The sequence below is a fragment of the Coloeus monedula genome, assembly GCF_965178545.1.
Source record: "Coloeus monedula genome assembly, chromosome: 12".
Classification (NCBI taxonomy): Eukaryota; Metazoa; Chordata; class Aves; order Passeriformes; family Corvidae; genus Coloeus; species Coloeus monedula.
Genome location: NC_138792.1, coordinates 19,165,721 through 19,183,626, shown reverse-complemented (window position 1 = coordinate 19,183,626; position 17,906 = coordinate 19,165,721). Strand labels below are relative to the sequence as shown.

Genomic DNA, 17,906 nt, shown 5'->3' with positions numbered 1-17,906 from the left:
CCCTTAAGATCACCAGGTCCAACCATATCCATGGAGTGCCCAACCATATCCATCCATATCCAACCCCGTGTTCATCCAATCCTGAGTCCATGCTGTAAATACTGGACAGAAAATCTCCAAACTTTTCCTGACCAAACCAAACCCACCAGGTCCCTCCAGGACCAGCCGGTGAGGATCTGTCCCAGCCAACGCTTCCCAGATCTCTTCAGCCCAGGCTGCAGTTTCAAGCCTGGGGCAGGAATAAAGCACACGGGAGACAGCCGGGATTCCATAGGAAAAAAACCCTTTTATTTAACAATATATCAGGTTCCATCACGGCTCCATGGAGTTCAGCTGCCACAGAGCTGTTACCGATGCCGATGATATGCTACTGGGCGGGAGAGCTGGGAGAAGGCAAAAGGAATCAAAACCAGGAACATGACACGAAGAAAGAAAATCTGCGGCACTGGGAGCGTGGCCGAGGAGATCCCGGCACCGCCAGAGCCCCACCGGGAGCCAAGGAGGATCAACCAGCACGGGGATGCTGAGGCCAGAGCCAGGATGTGCCCCTGCAGCCGAGGAGGTGCCGGCACAGAGGGGCCTCGCTCCCTCCGTGCCCAGTTCCCCACACGGCGCCCAACCATTCCCGCTCGGCCCAAGCCCCATCCCGTGTGCCCCGCACCGGGACCACATCCAGGCTCCAGGTCCGTATCCACCTCTCGGTAACGGCAGTGGAGAGCGGACAGGGAAAATCCGGCAGGCCGGCTGCTCCAGCGGTACCATGGCACAGGGGTGGGGCAGCGGCAGCCCCGGCTGGTTGATGGCAGGGCCGGGCCCCTGGGGACAGGGGACGGCGCGGATGTGACGCTGTGGGATGCGGAGGTGGCACAGCTCTGAAATGTGGGAGCACGGTGAGGACGTGCTGGGGTGTGGCGCTGCCGGGATGGAGAGAGGGATGTCCATCCCTGCTCCGGCACCTCCAGAACCCCCCGGGAACCCTGTGTCGATATAATGCAGGTTCACAGCCCAGCTCCCGGGAGCAACTGGGACAACTGGGGGTCCCCAATGCTCCCAGCAAGTGCCAGGTGACACCAGAGATGGCTCCAGGCACGCCACCACCCCTGGGCAGGGCCCCTGCATTGAGGTGGGCACGGCTGAGGAGGAGCCACCTCAGCCCAGGCACCAAGCAGAGATGGGGCCACGGTGAGCTGGCAGCTGGCAACCAAAACAGGAAAACTGAAAATAGGGATGGTTGGGAAAGAGATCTGCACCAGGAGCAGCTCCACAGGCCTGAAAAAGCAGAGCAGGATCTCAGGATGTTGCACTGAGTTCTGCATCCCCAGGTCAGGGATTTTTTGGTTAAAGGTAAGAAAGGAGATAAATTTGATGCTCCTTCAGGTCACCATGTGTCCCCAAGTCTTTGCCTGTGGCCAGGGCACGGCTCAGAGCTCTGGGACTCACTGGGAATGAGCCACAGATTCTGGGATGGAATAGAATCCCAGACTCCTGGCTCACTCTCTGCTTGGAGCCCATCTGATCCTGCATTACATCGAGGGCAGGTCCCCAGTCCCGATCCCGGCAGTTCCCACACTCCAGCACAGCCCATGGGCTCCGGGCTGAGCTCTATGACAATGTTTTACACCCGTTCTTGTGGTTAAAATTTCTTTTTTTTTCGTCTTTTTTTTTTAAGTTCTCATTTGTTTTTCTAAGAAAAAGCAACCAGAAAATAATTCGGAGTTTATACAAAACATCTTTACATTATTTCTTCCAAAAAAGACTAGTATTTACACAAACAAAACGGGGTGGGGGAAGAAACAAAAAATCCAAAAAAAAAAAAAAAGGAAAAATCAATCAAACTTCAATGCTTTCCACAAAAAGAACCCAAGGGACACACTCTGATCCAGGACCCAGCAGCCCGAGGTGCTCAGCAAAAACCAAGAGTTCTGATTTCACCCTTTCTTCACATATTTACAAGGTTTTCCAGCTGTTCCCAGCAGCAGGAGTGGGACTGATGGAGACCTCAGCTGGGGATGGCCACTGTGGGAAGCCACCGGCGCTGTCAGATCACTTTTGGTACAACCTATGGCCAGACTCTGTCCCTTCTCCACAAAAACCAAACCAAAACTACATCGTCCCCCCACTTCCCCCTCTACTCCAGCCATGACTCCCAAGGGATTCCACTGTCACTGTCACCGTCACTGCTGCCACCACTGCCCAGCCAGGGCTCTGCCCACTTTGGGAAACACAGGCCAAGGTTTGGCAGAGGGAGGAGGGAAAGGGGGATTTTTTAAGACACAATTCTCTGGGATTTCCCTATCGGGGAATGGGGGTCCTGGTGGGGGCGGCTCCCGGACCAGGATGGGCAGTGGATCCCACAAGGGAGAGGGGGACAGAAGGTGCTACACGGGGGAAGCGGGGGGAGCACCCGCTGGGGCGCGTCTCTCCCGAGGGAAGCAGCCGGTTCGGGGCCCTGGAAGCAGAACCACCTCGGGATGCTGAGGGCAGGAGGGGAGCTGGGACATCCTGCTCCACTCCACCCCAAATTCCTGCCCTAAACCACCACAAACCCAACAACGTGACACCACAGGGTGCTCCCATCCCGCTCAGGGCCAAACCCCAGCGCAGCAGCCGGGCCACCAGATCCCCCCAAGCCACCGGATCCTCCCAGGCCATGGATCCCCTCCGTCCCTGCTCTGCCCCCGCCCCCGCCCGCTCCTCGTCAAGGCACTTTAGCAGAGCAGCTCCCTCGCTCTTTGGGCACTTCCTAACGCGGGATTCGGGGCCCTGGGGACAGGCGGGAACAGCCCAGGTGGGAACAGCCCCGCTGGCCCCACTCCTGCTCCCTGAGCAAAAGCAGCTACTGCTGGAAGGAAAAGAAAGTGAGGAAGGGGGGACAGCCCGAGGACCAGGCAGTGACAGGGCACTGCCAGCCCCGCTGGGCTCACTGGCATCAGCCACGGTGCCGGCAGCTCCTCCTGGCAAGAGGAAGCTGGGAATGATCCCACCACACAGGCTCAACCCCTTCCAGTTTTGGGCAGGAGATGGGCAAGGCAAGGGCAGGGGAGCCCGGGCTGTGGGACCCCCGGGAGGTGGCAAGACAGGGAACGCTCCTGCACCAGGAGCAGGGTGGGGAACAGGCACAGCAGGGGCTGGTCCCCAAAGCAGGTCCTGCCAAGGGGCACTGGATTCTCCAGGTAAAGCAGGAGGGTGGAAAAGCCTTTGGCTCAGCTCCCAACCAAGCCAAGCCTGGTGCTCCAGCCTCTTTGGGGGCTTCCAGCCCTGAGCACCAGCCTCCTCCTGACACCCCCAGCACAAGCTGCAGGTCGGGAACCTTTGTTTTCCAGTTTTCCTTTCCAAGGACAACCACCTGCAGTATGCCCAGCTTAGGAGGGGGCTGCAGCTTCCCCCTGCCACCCCCTACTTTGCTTCCAGCAGGCTCAGCCCCAGCCCGATGGAAAGCCAAAGGCTTTTTTCCACAGTGGGATGCTCCAGAGGGGTTGGGAAGAGCTGCCAGGCCACGGCTGCTCCGCGTGGGGCAGGAGCGCTGTCCGGCCCCTCGCGCACGGAACGCTTGAGACAGGGTGGAGATAGAATTTTTTTTTCTTTCTTTCTTTTTATAAAGAGACTAAAACAAGAGTCAACAGCTACGAACACAAAAGTTTCCAGGGGCAGCGGGGGGAGCGGAATCTGCCCCGTGGCCAGCGGGATGACGTGCTGGAAGGAGGTGATGGCGTGTGCCCAGAGGCGGCGGGCCGGAGTCCCACCCGGAATTCACAAAAATAAAAATGTTACAAAAAAATTAAAATAATTATAATAATAATAATAGTAGTAGTAGTAAATCGGGTTTGCCAGCTTCCTCCCTGCACAGTTGTCTGCATCTTGGCACCTTGGCAAAGCATCCTCCTCCTCCTCATCCCCCTGTGCGCTCGCTGCTCCTGGGACCGAGGCCCCGGCGTCGCTCCAGGCTCGGGGAGCCCGCGGTGCTGGCGGGCACTTCCCGCAGGGCCGCAGGGGTGACGCAGGGAAATCCTAAACCACAAAGGGGAGGTGGAGTCTCCGGGTTTGCAAGCGGTGTCCCGAGCACGGAAAGGCACAGCGCCTGCCCCCCACGGCTGGCCACAGTCTGCAGAAGAAGAGGAGGAGGCTGAAGGCTCACCCTCAGAGTCTCGGGATTACAAAAGCTGAGAACTACAAAACTAAATACAAAGGGGAGAATCAGCACGTGAGCGTTGAGCCCTCCGCTCCCCGGCGCCGCTCCCGGCGCTGCCCGTGCCGTGCCGGGTGGGGCGTTTCGCTTCCTCCCTGCGGCGCCAGCCCCGCGCCCGGCGCTCCCGCGCTGCTGCATCGGCCGTTCCCAGGCTGCTCCTCACACCTTGTAGTAAATGTTGGCTGGGCTCTGCGGGGGCATCTCCTGCACGATGTAGACGGGGTGCCCATAGTCCCCGCTCACCTTCTCGTAGTGCGGGCAGTAGTTGTTCTCTGTAGTCCGTAAGGGGATGATGATGTCGCTGGGCTCCGAGCCCGCGTTCCCGCTGCATTTGGGGCTGGCCAAGGTGCTGAGGGACAAGGCTGCAGCTCGCTGCTGCGTGTGTTTCCGGTGCCGCTTGCGGATCTTGATCAGGAGCACGACGAGGAAGATGATGATGAGGATGAAGATGACGCAGCCAGCGCCGATGGCCGCGAACACGGCCACCTTGGAGCTCAGGAAGCCATCGCTGGGACCTTGGGTCTCCTGGCCGTCCTGGTTGACAGAGCCTGCAAGGCAAGGGGAGATGAGTCAGAGAGGTAGCCAGATCCATGCTCTATCCATGCATGGATTACACCTGTCGAGCAGGGGGATGAGTCGTCCATAGCTCCTCTCTGCCCCTCAAACTCAGTACAACATTCTTCTGCCATGCTCCCAAGGAGGGGAGCCCCCCACCTCCAAGGGGATGGCACTTGCTCCTCACCCTCCCTCCCCAGTGAGACCCACACATCCCTGGGAAGGACTGGGCAGGGCAGGCAGGAGCCTCAGGCATGCACAGAGGGGGCACCACATGCTCTGTCCCCCACCCTGCACCACTGCTCCCCTTCCCATCTCCCAGCCTATGGAGCAGAGTGTTGATTGTGTCCAGGTGACACCATTCCAGACCCGGGGAGCCTTCGCTCCCCACAACAGACCTGGATGCCCTTCACAGACATCCAGAGCCCCCCAGTCTTCAATTGCTGACCCCCGGGCTGGGGCAGCCACAGCTCCTGCAGGGAGCTCAGAGGCCGATCCAGGCAGAAAGAAAAGAGAGACTCTTCCTGGCTTCATCTGATTCCACTTTGCTCTCAGAAGGGTCAGGAACTCAGGAAACCACCTTCAAAGGGCTCTCACACCTGAGGACCTCACCTCCTCCAAGCCCTCCCAGATGTATTGTGAGGAACACATGGGAAGAGGAGGAGGAAGAGTGCTGAAACAGCACTTCCCTGCAAAGCTCTGCCAAGAGCTGGGAAAACGAACCCGAGCTGCTCTGCACCCTGGGCTTGGGACAACAGCAGGATGGCAGAGATGGGCACAACACTTACGGCAAAGCCATCCAGATCCCTGATCTGGAGAGTCTGGTATCCCTGGGATCCAAGCAACAAGCTCAGCTTGGAGGGGCTTCATTGGCCCCATGGCAGGTAGAACCCATCCTTCTCCTGGGGATCCCTGTAACACCCACCTGGCTTGCCGGGCTCCTCCACCGCCGGGACCTTGCTGCGCGGGCTCTGTGTGACGACTTTCACGGTGTCATCTGACTCTTTGCTCGGCCGACTCGTTGTCAGCTGCTCTGGGATCACCGCGTTTGGATCTGGGAAAATGGAGGGGATGGATGGATGAGAAGCCTTGATCCAACCTGGAAGGCAGCAGCTTGCTCCCCCCTAAAGAAGTGCCCCCAAATGCCAGCCACTCCCACGGGGCACAGAAGCGCTGGGAGATGCCGAGAGCAACAGAGCAAGGCTGAGCTGCTCCAGGGCTTGTGGGAAGGAGGTCCCCACCCTAATTCCCTGGTTTGCTGTTTTCAGAGCTCCCGTGCGTGGGCTGGGACAGGTTTCTTGCTCGGGCAGCAGGAGGAAGGGAAGGGAAGGGCAGGCAGGAGGCCAAGGCTGCAGCACAGCTTTGCCTGTTTATTATAAATATAGGCCCTGACGTGCAAACACAATAATGAGAAGCAGAATCGGGAGCTGCGCATCCGAGTTGGGGCTGAAATGAGCCCAGGGCATCGCTGGGGCTGGGAAGCAGCTCCGGACAGAGGTGGTGGGGAGTAGGAGCTCCAGGAGAAGAGCCCATTGGTGATATCCCTGGTGTCCCACTGCCACCAGAGTCCCCAAAGCCCGGTGGCATCCACAGCTGAGAGCCACCAAGCCCAAGCCCTGATGCCTGGCCAGCTCCAATCCCCCCTTGGATGCCTGGGAAGTTACAGGGCACTGCCTGTGCCAGCTCCCCTAAGGCACTCGCAGGGCTCATGGGTCCTGTGCCGAGGTCACTTCCCGCAGGGATACGGCCCACGAGGTAACCGGAACAATCGCTCCCTTTCAATCCCAGTGCTCTGCACATGCGCCATGTTGGCAAGAGAAAAAAGGCAGGAAGCAAGATCCTAAAAATGAAATTCTGCTGAACTAACCCAGGAGTGCTCCCAGGAAGTAGCTGGCCTGGCCTCAGTTTCCCTGGAATGTTGAACTCCCACACTCCCCAGAGGGACAGAGACCCTGTGTCAGCAGGCAGCAGGAGACCCCAGGGAACGGGAGGACTCACCCTGCCCCACTTTCATGACAATCTTCATGGAGCGTGTCTGGCAGACCCCTCCTTCCCGGTTCTCCAAGCCATCCAGTGTGCCGTTGGAAGTGGCTGCAAGAAAAGAGAGGGCATGTTAGACAGGTTCCTAGGAGCTGGAAGGGCACTGCTGGGCAGCTCCTTGCTGTTCCCTGGCATTACTGTGCAGGTCTCCACTGTCTCCTGGCACTGCCAGGCAGGTCCCCACCTGTCCCCAGGCAGGTCCTCACTGCCCCCTGGCACTGCCAGGCAGGTCCCAGCTATCCCCTGGCACCTCCTACCCAAGGGATTCACTCCTGATCCCCCATTACAGCCACATCTTCGTGCCCCAACCCGGAGCACACTGAATTCCCAGCTCCTGCCCCTTCCAAAGCTGCCTGCAGCAGTGAGGACATGATCCCTGCAGCTTCCTGTCACTGCCACATCCACACAAGTGAGCCATTCTCCACGCCTGCACCCTCCTCCCCCTTTAATTCCTGGATAATTTCCTTTGCTCCTGGTGCAGAATGGGAACACTTGCATATGCACAGTTTAAATTATACATCTCTAATTACACCCTGTGCCTCGGTGAAGAATGTAAACTCAGAGCCCCAGTGGGCTCTGGGGGCTCTAATTGCAGGGCAGAAGTCACTTAAATTCACATTAACTTTTCGATGGAGCCGGCACGGAGTTTTCAGCCCTTGGATCCCACGGGAGCACAGGGAAGGTCCCCCACCCTCTGGCCCTCTGCAGGGCTCAGGGCAGGGGGGACACAAGAGAGAACAAACCCAAATGAGAGGATTGCAGGATTAAGCACCTAAATGGCACATTCTGCTAAACAGACTGAAAAAACTCATTTCTGATCCCACAAGCGCCCTGGATGTGGCCGCTGTGCCTGGCACGGAGCCAGATCTGCCCAGGGACCAGGATGGTTCCTACCCCAGCACCTCCCTCCATCGTGGCAAACACAAATCATCCCAGTGCTCCACCAAATCCAGCCACAGGGAACAATTCACCCAGGGAAGCAGTGAAACATGGGAGGAGCTCGGCAACAGCTTGGGGAAGGCGATGCGATGGAGAATCACAGAGTCCAGGGATAATTTTCCAGACACAAGGCAGGACTTGGCCAACACAGCACAGCCAACACCTCCCTGAGCCTCAAGGCCAAAGCTCAGCCCCGGGGTTTCAGGTTCCCTGTGCAGCCCTATTCTGGCCTCCATCCCGCAAAAACGCAGGTCTGGGAGGGCAGGTGACTGATGGAAATTTGGGATGAATCCATTGGACCCTGCTGGGTGTTGGTGAGGGGACAGGAAGAGGCTGGACTACAGAGCAAGGATGTCTTTCCACATTCCCCTGCCCACAGCAGGAGGCTGGGTGCCTCCATGAGCCGCCACACTGGGATACTCTGGAAAGCACCCCCAGATCCTGCCGGGAAGCAGGCTCCAAGTCCATCAGCTCTTTCCAAACACCTCTGTGCAATCAAGGCTCTTGCCTGAAACCCCAGTAAACGTTTTCCTGATCAGGAAGTCCCTGGGCCATTTGCTGAGTTATCATCTCTCCCTCAGCAGGTCCCCCCTGCCAGCAGCTCCCGGGATGGAGCCGTGCATGCAGCTGGGATGGTGCATCCAGCTGGGATCTGCTGGCGGCCCTTCCGACAGCAGCACTGTCAGCACCAAGCCCCACGCAAACGCCTGGGAATGCGGAGAAACGCCCCCGACAGCCTGCACGAGTTCTCTGGAATCCAAACAGGATGGACCTGAGCTCAGACTCCCCATAAAAACACATCTGAAGTGAACTCCAGCAGAAAGCTCGGCAGCCCAGTTCTCCCAGGCCAGAGGCGCCGGTTTGGGGGTGAAATCAGCAGATACATCCCAGCTCACAGCCCTGAAGCAGCTCCTTGAACAGTTTCCCAGCTTCCCCGCTCCATGCCATTGGTTGTTCCATCTCAAAGAAACTCATCCATCAAGGGAGAAGGGAGCAGTCTGTAAAAACCAGTCCCTGTGAGGCCTTACAAGGTCTGATTTATAAATAATAATTAACTAATTATATCAAAATGAGGTAACAAGCAAGCAAAGTTCACTGCGGGGGGAACCAGAAGATCCCATAAAGGCAGCAGTTCCTGCAAATAACTATGAGATGTTCCATCCACGTATAACAAAAATATTAAACGTCCAAAGAGGACAGAGAGAGCAGCTGGAGCCACAGGGATGGACGAAGGGACACAGCCGAGCATCCTTCTTCCCACCCCACACTTGGACATGAAGTTTCTTCTTGTTCTGCCCATGGAAATGGTGAGGGAGAAAGTAGCTTGGAGAGGGAACCACGTGGAAAAATGAAGCAGTTGCTTGAGGGAACAGAAAAAGGGGAAAACATTTGTAAAACCCATAGTGATGGTCTTGGAATGGCCTCTGGAAACAAGGACATGAGCTGCCACATTCCATGTAAATCCACAATGGGCTGGAGAGAAGCTGGATGCTTCATGCAGCTGGTTGGGCTTCCAAAAGTCAAAATCCTAAATCCCCAAATCCATCCAATGGTGCAGAGTCCAGAGAGTTTGACGTGAACACATAGGACAGGGTGATGTGAGAGCAGCAGGTCCCTGATCCATCAGGAAAGGCTCCTCCAGCACAATTCCCTGTGAAGCTCAGTGATGAAGAGCTGCTCCTCCTCCTCTGTTTCCTGCTTTCCCAGTGGAAGAAGCCCCAGCAGAAGGCTCCAGGCTCAGCTCAGCCCAGCTCCAGTGGATCCAGACTGGGATCCAGGTGGCACTTAATGGATTCCCCAGGTGCCTGTGCCACTCACCGCCATGCTTAGGGTGAGCCGTGGTGACACCACCAATCCTCAGCTGCCAATGGAATCCAGAGTCAGCAACCCAGAGGAAAATGTTAAATCCACAGGCAAGGCAGCGGCTGCAGGAGAGCTGGGAGAGCCCCAAGCTGGAGAGAGGCGGCTGCAGGTCAGCAGCAGGAGGCACGGCTGTGACACGACGAAGGAAGCCAGGCAGGGAGCTGGGAATACCCAGGGAATAGGAAATGGCAGGTCTCAAACAGCACTCTCACCTCCCCACGCCACACCAGCAAGGCTCAACCCAGCCAGCCCCAGCAACACTGAGCGTACAGGAGCATTTTCCTGCCCTACTCCATTTTGGATGGATTCACAGGTTGGCTGTAGGACTGGGAGAGCAAAAATAACCTCTGGCCAGCGACTTCCAAAGGCCGATTTCCAAAGGCCACTCCCAGCCCGGAGAGCCATCAGATGCCTCTGCCCTAATGGAGCATTAAGCCTCGGGCTGCTGAGTGATGAGGATTTAACAGTGATACCATTAACCATGTAATTGCTTGTCAATTTAGAGGAGATGCTCAGCCACCATGGAAGCCAGGCAGGACCTCCACTCCTGGAATCCCACACGCCCATCCAGCCCAGTGACACACACCACAGAGCTGGAACAGATGGCTGAGACACCCAACAACCCCATGGTCCCATCTCCAAGCCAGCAATGCCATGTGCTCTCCCTGCTGCCTCCCCACTGCCAGCACTCGGTGTCACCAGAGCTTTTCTCCCTCCCCTAAAAATATTTCAAAGGAGAACTCGGGTTTTGGCAGATGGGAGACGCTGGAAGTAATACCTGGCAAGAGATGAAGGCAAGGGTCTCTTAAATGGTCAGCCTTGGCCAGAGCGAGATGTTTGGTTTCTCTGCTGGATTCCCTCTAGCAGGGCTGCGTTATGATTTGGGCCCCAAAGCACAATTAATGTGCTGAGACTGTAGCGAATCCAAGTCTCTTTCCTTTTATTGCTCTTAATCACTCTTCCATCTGTGCAACACAGCCCTGCTCCAGCCCCAGCCAGGCACGGCGTGGCCGCAGCCCGGACGCCATCCCCACCACCCCCCCTGCCCCAGACCTGCACCAGGTTCGTGTTTCCATCACTTTAGGAGAGGTGGCAGCATCCCACCGGTGCCCCACAGCCTGATCCCAATCCCGCTGGAGCCAAGGGACTGACCCTGGCAAGGGGCAGCTGGTGCAGAGCAGCCTCAACCCAGCCTGGACACCCCTGGGCTGAAAGGCCCTCCTGGCACAGGTGAAGCCCCTGCAAGTCACCCTGGAGATGTGCCTCCCACATCTCCGACATGCTCAGACACTGCCAGAGATCCCTGCAGGAATCCACAAGCAGACTGCACTCCAAATAAAATCCCAGCTCCTGCCACCTCCCCTCTCCAGGTCTTTCAAGCTGTTTTACACTCCCTCAGTACCGACACAGAGGTGCTGCCCTGGAGCCCAACCCACCACGGGCACTGAGCTCCTTCCCCCATCCCAACCAGGACTGGCACCCCAGGGGACACGAAGCCGCTTCCAGGTCACCGACTGGAGGCACCCGCCTGCTCCACTGCACACCAGCTCCCTGGGGCCTCCAGGGAGCACAGCTTGCTTACAGCCCCTGCTCCTCCTCCTCCTGCTCCTCCCAGGCAGCAGGGCCACGCAGCTCCTGCTCAGGGCATCCCGTTATCGGTATTATTAATATTAATATCGGTGTCATTTCCTAGCTGTGGGGACATGAGCCCCCCACCCCGCACACATCTCCCAGCCCTTTCCCTGAGCTCCAGCACACTGGCTGGGGCTGCTGCCAGCGCCGGGGCAGGGGCTGTGCGGGGGGAGCCCACCCCACGCTGTCACACTGCCAGCGGGGCCGGCAGCCTTCTTCCAGCCTTCTCCCAGCCTTCCCGAGGCAGCTGCACCGGGAAGGGGCCCTGCAGCCCCTGAAACGCCTGTGCGAGCCAGCCCGGCCCTGTCCCATCCCCACACGGTGCAGGAGGTACAAGGCTTGGGTTTCACAGCCACTCCTGCCAGCTCCAGAGCTGCTCCAGAGCTGCTCCAGCCACATCGTCCAGCATGGAAAGAGAAGAGCCATGGAGGCTGCTCTGCCTGCACCGCTGATCCCGGGAGGGCCCCCTCTGCTCTCCTCCCTGGCATCAGGGTAAGGCCAGGCCCATGCCCATGCCATGAGGCCAGCTGGGATTGCTGTGTCTCTCCCCACATCTGTACTGGGCAGGTGAGGAGCCTGCTGCTGCAGCCAGCCCATGGAGCACCGGGAATCTGGCCATCTCACCCCACGCTCCCTGCTAGAGCAAAGGCAGTGGGAAAATCCCCAGTTCAAATGCACTGCTGGAAACAGGAATGAAAACCATGGCACGGGGTTTGGCTGGGATGGGGTTCAGCTTTCCCTGGCCAGGGTCAGCACCCCCAAAATCAAATTAAAGGGTTAAATTAGCCCCATTCCTTATAGAGAACACAGGGACACTCACACAGTTACAGAGGGAAGGAGGGAGGGCACCACCCACCACACTCATCCTCACCACCTACAGCTCCACTCTCTCCCGTTCTTTCCTGGGGCAAAGGGAGAACAACAGGCAAACACTGAAGTATCCACTGGAAAAAGACACTTGAACCCAAGTAATGCTTAAGTGAAAAGCTAATTTCCCATTAAATCAGCTTTCTGGTGGAAAATTATAACCAACCCTAATTAGTATAGTAATTAAGAGTCACTGTTTGATTGCAGGGAACCTCATCCAGGCTGGAAAGCACATCTTGGCTGCAGGACCACAGCTTGGTGACTCACTCCAGCCCTTTATCATCAACACTGTGAGATGTCCGTGTGGATGAGCTGTGGACACTGCCAGTGTCCCCATCCTGCTCCCTGCCCAGCTCAGGGGGACCACAGCCCTAAATAAACCCTTTGTCTTCAGGTCTATCCATCCCTTCCAAACAAAGAGCACATCATTGGGAGAGGAGGGTGATTTGTACAGTCTCTGCAGTCGCCCCAAGCAACTGGAGACAGGTCAGATGAAAGTGCCAGGTAATTCCCCACCTGATGCTCTGCAGAGTCATTTGTGGGCCCCACTGGGAGCAGGAGGGGAGGAAAGCAATTATTGCCTTTTAACAGGGTAAATCTCTCCTGTTAGGTAGCAAAACATCTGGGAGATGACTGAGAAATCCTTTGGGAAGAGGATGGGGACAGACAGTGCCATCCCCAGCTGCAAGACCAATGCCAACACCAGCTGCCCACCTGAGCTCGGGCTCCATCCTCATTCCCAGGGGCTCAGAGAAACTTCAGGTTATCAGGGACAGAGAGGCTGATTCATGTGCAGATCTTCTGGAAGCTCCAGCTGCCTGGGAGAGCTCAGGGAGCCAAGGAGGTGCCAGGCAGTGGGGAGGGACAGGAACTCCAGGTGCTGTGGGACAGCCAGGAGGAAACCCCAGTGCAATTACAGGCAAACTTTGCATAAGAACCAGGAACTTCTGGATGTGGGGAGGTGACATCGGTGAAACTCCTGGCCCAGAACTGCAAAGAGGAGCCAGCCCAGGCACTGCTCCCACTGTGGTCGTGCACCCACTGGAGGCTGGCTCAGAGCAGGATCACCTGCAGCTCCCAGTGCTGCACCCCACAACAGCTGGAGCAGATGATCCATTGCTCCTGGGGATTGCATGGCAGGAGTTGGTCTCTGCTCCAGGTGGACAGCAGTGAATGGACCAAATGGTCTCCAGCAACACCTTGAGTTACAGGGTTTGGAAATTTCCAACAGATGCCACATAAACCCCTGACTATCCAGACAAGGATTTGCCTCCTTGGTGAGTAATGGACGGAGGAAAGGGCCTCCCTTCCCCCAAATTAAGAGCCACTGCAGCCACCCCTGGATCCCTGTGCTCCCACAGCCCCCTCTCCATGAGTTGTGTAACTCCCTCTCCACACTGTCAGGGTGGGATAAAAGAGCTCAGGCATTACACAGCAGCAGCAAAACCATCACTCCCAGGGCAAAGAGACTCCATATGGAGGGTGACACCAATCCTCTCTGGAAAGATGACCTGCTTAAGGTGCTACACACCACCTGGGCCAGCCTGGCTGAGGGGTGGACAGACACAGATCCCTAGAAATTAGGGTTGGAAAAGGGAGGCATGTCACAGTTCATTAATGCCAGACTCCCTGCACCCTGCGCATCTCAGGGTCCAAGTGTGGCAGTGCTTCCTGGAGCCCCCAGTGAGCTCTTGGTCTGATAGACAGCACCCACCATCACCAGCATCCATCACCACATCCCAGCACCCACCATCACATCCCAGCACCCACCATCACACCCCAGCACCCACCATCACACCCCAGCACCCACCATCACACCCCAGCACCCACCACCACATCCCAGCACCCACCACCACATCCCAGCACCCACCACCACACCCCAGCACCCACCACCACATCCCAGCACCCACCACCACATCCCAGCACCCACCACCACATCCCAGCACCCACCACCACACCCCAGCACCCACCACCACATCCCAGCACCCACCACCACACCCCAGCACCCACCACCACATCCCAGCACCCACCACCACATCCCAGCACCCACCACCACACCCCAGCACCCACCACCACATCCCAGCACCCACCACCACATCCCAGCACCCACCACCACATCCCAGCACCCACCATCACACACCCAGCATCCACCCTCACAGGCCCCTTCGCACCAGTCTGGAGTGGCAGTGATGACGACAAGCCTCTTCCCAGCACTACAGGAGCAGTGGAATGCAATAGGGATCCCAGGGGAAAAGCCCAGGGAGAGAGTCTTGATGTTATAGTTATTTGAAAAAATAAGCCAAGGAAGAAATATGCCTGCACTTCTCCATGCACAGCTTCCCAGACACACCAGTATGCCAGGATTTGTTTCAATTCCTCATAAAGCTGAAAGCTCCTTCTGCCTTGAGAGTCTCCTACTCAATGTTTAATCCAAAAGGAGCCAAGTTTAATCTCTTCCAGTATCCCAGAGGAAGCCCTTGGAGGTGACCATCACTGAAGAGCCAGGTCCACCACAGTCCATGCAGCTGCAGCTCCAGGAGATGCCCTGGGATTTGCTGCTGACATGGCAAGAGGAGCAAGGGCTGGAAGAGCAGGATGAGGAAAGGGAAGAGGGGATGCACCAAAACACCTGCTTTGCTGTGAACTCCCCAACACAGCTGCCAAGGAAGCTCTTTGGGGGGGGACAGGCAGATTCCCAGTGTCCCAGAAACAGGGGGGCAGAGCAGGATCAGGCAGGTGATGCAGGGGAAGACATCACCTCTTCACTGCCATCACTCCTGCATGTCATCTCTGCTGTCACCTCAGTGTTCAGGAGCACTGAGGAGTTAAACACGTTTTTTTTCTCCTAATGGGTCGTGACAATGCTAGAGATGCTCTTGGAAATCATTTCTCCTGGGGAAGAGCATCCTGGGACGCAGCCAGCCCAATTTCCCGGGCAGACAGCACCCAGTGCCCGGCTCCAGAGCCTTTGGCTGTGCCAGGGCCGCAGGCAGGGCTGGGCTGCCCAGCAGCCAGGGAGCTGAGCGGGCATGGAAACGCTGGGTGGGTGGTTATGGCAGGCAGGGACCCCTGGGCAGGGGTTTGTGGCAGGCAGGGCCCCCCTGGCCCCAGAGCAGATCAAAGCATGGGGTATTTACCTCCCGGCTGGGCGCAGGACACCGGCCCTTTCTGAGGGGGCTTTTCATCCCTATTAGGGCCATGAAAGGCTGAGCCATGAGATCAGCTGCCAGGGGCTGTCCAGGGACAGTGCTGAGCCGAAAAGGTCAGGAGGGAGGAGGAGAAGAGAAAAGAGGCAGAGGCTTAAGGGACAGGGCTCAACAAAATCACATTTACTGTGGTCACGCTCTTCAGACAAGCCTGCAAGACAAGGAACTGCGTGTCGTCTAAGGGCCATTATTTGGGTTTGACGTGGCCAGGGCCCGGGCTTTGAAGTCGGGAGCAGGACACCGTTAGAGCCATTTGTGTCCGGCTGCCGGCTCCCACACGGCATCACCACCCTGTGCCAGCAGCTCCCAGCGGGATGGGGATGGAGCAGCAAAGCCCCAAAACCAGATGGATGCCACCAGGCCGGCTCTGCTTGGCCTGGGTGTGTCACAAGCCAGGCCCGTTTGGGGGAAGAATGAGGAAGCCACTTAATTGGGTTTTATCAGCAGAAGTTCACAGCTCCCATCATGGCATCAAACGGCCCTTGGGCTTTCAACTCCCCTCCACCAAACAATTTGTGGGAAGGAGGATGAGGAGCACATGAAAGTGGCCACATTCAAATGGCATCAGCAAAGAGCTGGCGGGCTGACAAAGCCCCCCCCCCCGCCCCAGCACAGACCCCAGCCCCAGGAACCAGGGAGGGAATTATCAAATCCCAAGGAATGCAGGAAGGAGCGCGAGCAGCTCCGCACACACACACTGGCAGGGGCTGAAGGCTTCCCAAACCAATGGAAGCTGGAGGAGCGCAGCCAGAAAAGCGAGTATGGTAACGTGTCCTAAAAAAGCTTCCAAGGAGGAAGGATGATCCTGGCAGCTGGCAGGGTATAGGTGACCCCCTTCCCCATGCTGAGCTGCAGGAAAACGCTGACGGAGTGCGGCCCAGGGACGAAGCTGCGTCGCAGCAGCAGCAGCCATGGTTTACAACAAATAACTCTTGCCAGGTTAAGACTAATTGCATCTAAAAACAGAAATGCAAGACAAGGGCTTTAACACAACACTCAGGGTAATAGATCCGCTCTCGCTGCATCCCGCTGCCAAAAAGCGTTGGATTGGATTACGGACGTTATTACATCAAAAATGGATTGAAGGGCTTAAGGACTCACAATAAACAGCAAACGCCTCGGATTTATGAGGCAACATCTATTGGGACCTTGCTTTTCCTTCAGCATTGTCATCAAACAAGGGCTCTGTGCTTTAAAGAGGCTCACGGGACATGTGGGACACTGAGGCCATGCCCTGGGGCTTGGGAGAGGGACAGGTGAGAGATCCCACCTGGAAGAACACCTCAGAACCACCACCACCTCTGCAAACAGCTGCCTGGAGCACACCCCAAGGCTGAGCAAGGTTTGCCTGGGGTCTCCACACCCCACTGAACACAGAAAGGGCTGCCAGGACCACCACCAGCCCCAAAACCAAGTGCAGAAGGGACTGGAAACTATGGGAGTCCATCCAGTTCATCCCCTGCCATGGGCAGGGACACCTTCCACTAAAGCAGGTTGCTCCAAGCCCCATCCAGCCTGGCCTTGAACGCTTTCAGGGATGGGGCATTCCAGGGATGGACTAAGTGACTTTTAGCAGTTCCTTCCAACCCAAACCACTCTTTGATTCCCTGATCCAGAGCTCTGGGATAGCAGGGAGCCACTCCGGGAGCTCCTCCTCACGTCACCCTGCTGCCAGGACACAGGGATTAATGGATCTCTATCCAGGCACCTCATTACCAGAGATAGTAAAACTGGAGCAAGTTCAAAGAGGAGCAGCAAATGCAATTAGGAGCTGGAGTGAATTAGGAGGGGAGGTGGAGGGAGCTGAACCTGCAGGGCTGGATAAGCCGTGGCGGGGCTGGAGCTGCCCACGACGTCCTGCGAGTGCAGGCACCAGGCAGGGGGGAGGCTATTCCAGTGGGGTGTATTTTGTAGGGAGGGGACAGGACACTGGGGACAGGGAATCTCACCAAGGCACCAAAGGCAAGCAGGGAAACACCCAGGAGACCAGAGATGGAAGAAGCCACAGCACATCATGATATAAAACGCACAATTCCCAAATTCCCAGCTCTTTCACCCCCTCAGCACTTGATCCTGGGGATGGTCCCCACATCCTGCTGGAGTCCCATGTGCCCCCCCAGTCTCAGTCTCCAGTGCAGACCTGCAGGCAGGAGCAGCTGCATCTTGTTCTTTATGGAAAGCCTTAGGAATAAGCATCACCTTTCCTTATCCACCCCAGGAGCAAAGATGCTTCTAAGGAAAGCCTGGAGCTGGTGTGGAGGGGGTCGGTGTGAGGCTCCGGAGAGTTCGGGGACAGGGAACGGCAGCTTTCAAAAGCCTTTTCATTGCTAAGCTGAGGGCTGGGGCCGTGTCCCTCCGTGATAAAAGTGTCCCTAAACAAGGCTTGGCATATCCAAAGCAATGGCAAGGAGCAATCCTGAATAGGAGGGACCCCGGGAAGCCCCCCGGCTCTGGTGGGGAGGTTTTCCAGCCGCTGGGGAAGGTGGGGGATGAGCAGCACACGCCCTGTTCCCCTCGACTCCAGCATCGCTTCCCCGGCTTAGAAATGAAAAGGGAGAAAAAAACCTTTTGTGTGTCCAGGCAAAGCTTGGGGAAAGGGAGGGGAGAAAAATTATGGG

At 57.1% G+C, this 17,906-nt stretch overlaps 1 protein-coding gene across 1 annotated transcript in view; it reads right to left on the bottom strand.

Annotated features, from left to right (window-relative positions):
* Nucleotides 1–266: 266 nt before the first annotated feature.
* EFNB1 (ephrin B1) overlaps nucleotides 267–17,906 on the bottom strand; it is a 49,127-nt gene continuing 31,487 nt past the window's right edge. The window contains exons 3-5 of the mRNA XM_082289743.1: nucleotides 6,740–6,832; nucleotides 5,667–5,795; nucleotides 267–4,734 (exon numbers count right to left, since the gene is read on the bottom strand). Of these exons, the coding sequence (XP_082145869.1) occupies nucleotides 4,346–4,734; nucleotides 5,667–5,795; nucleotides 6,740–6,832 (611 nt within the window). The 3' untranslated portion in view covers nucleotides 267–4,345. The remainder of the gene's footprint in view (nucleotides 4,735–5,666; nucleotides 5,796–6,739; nucleotides 6,833–17,906) is intronic.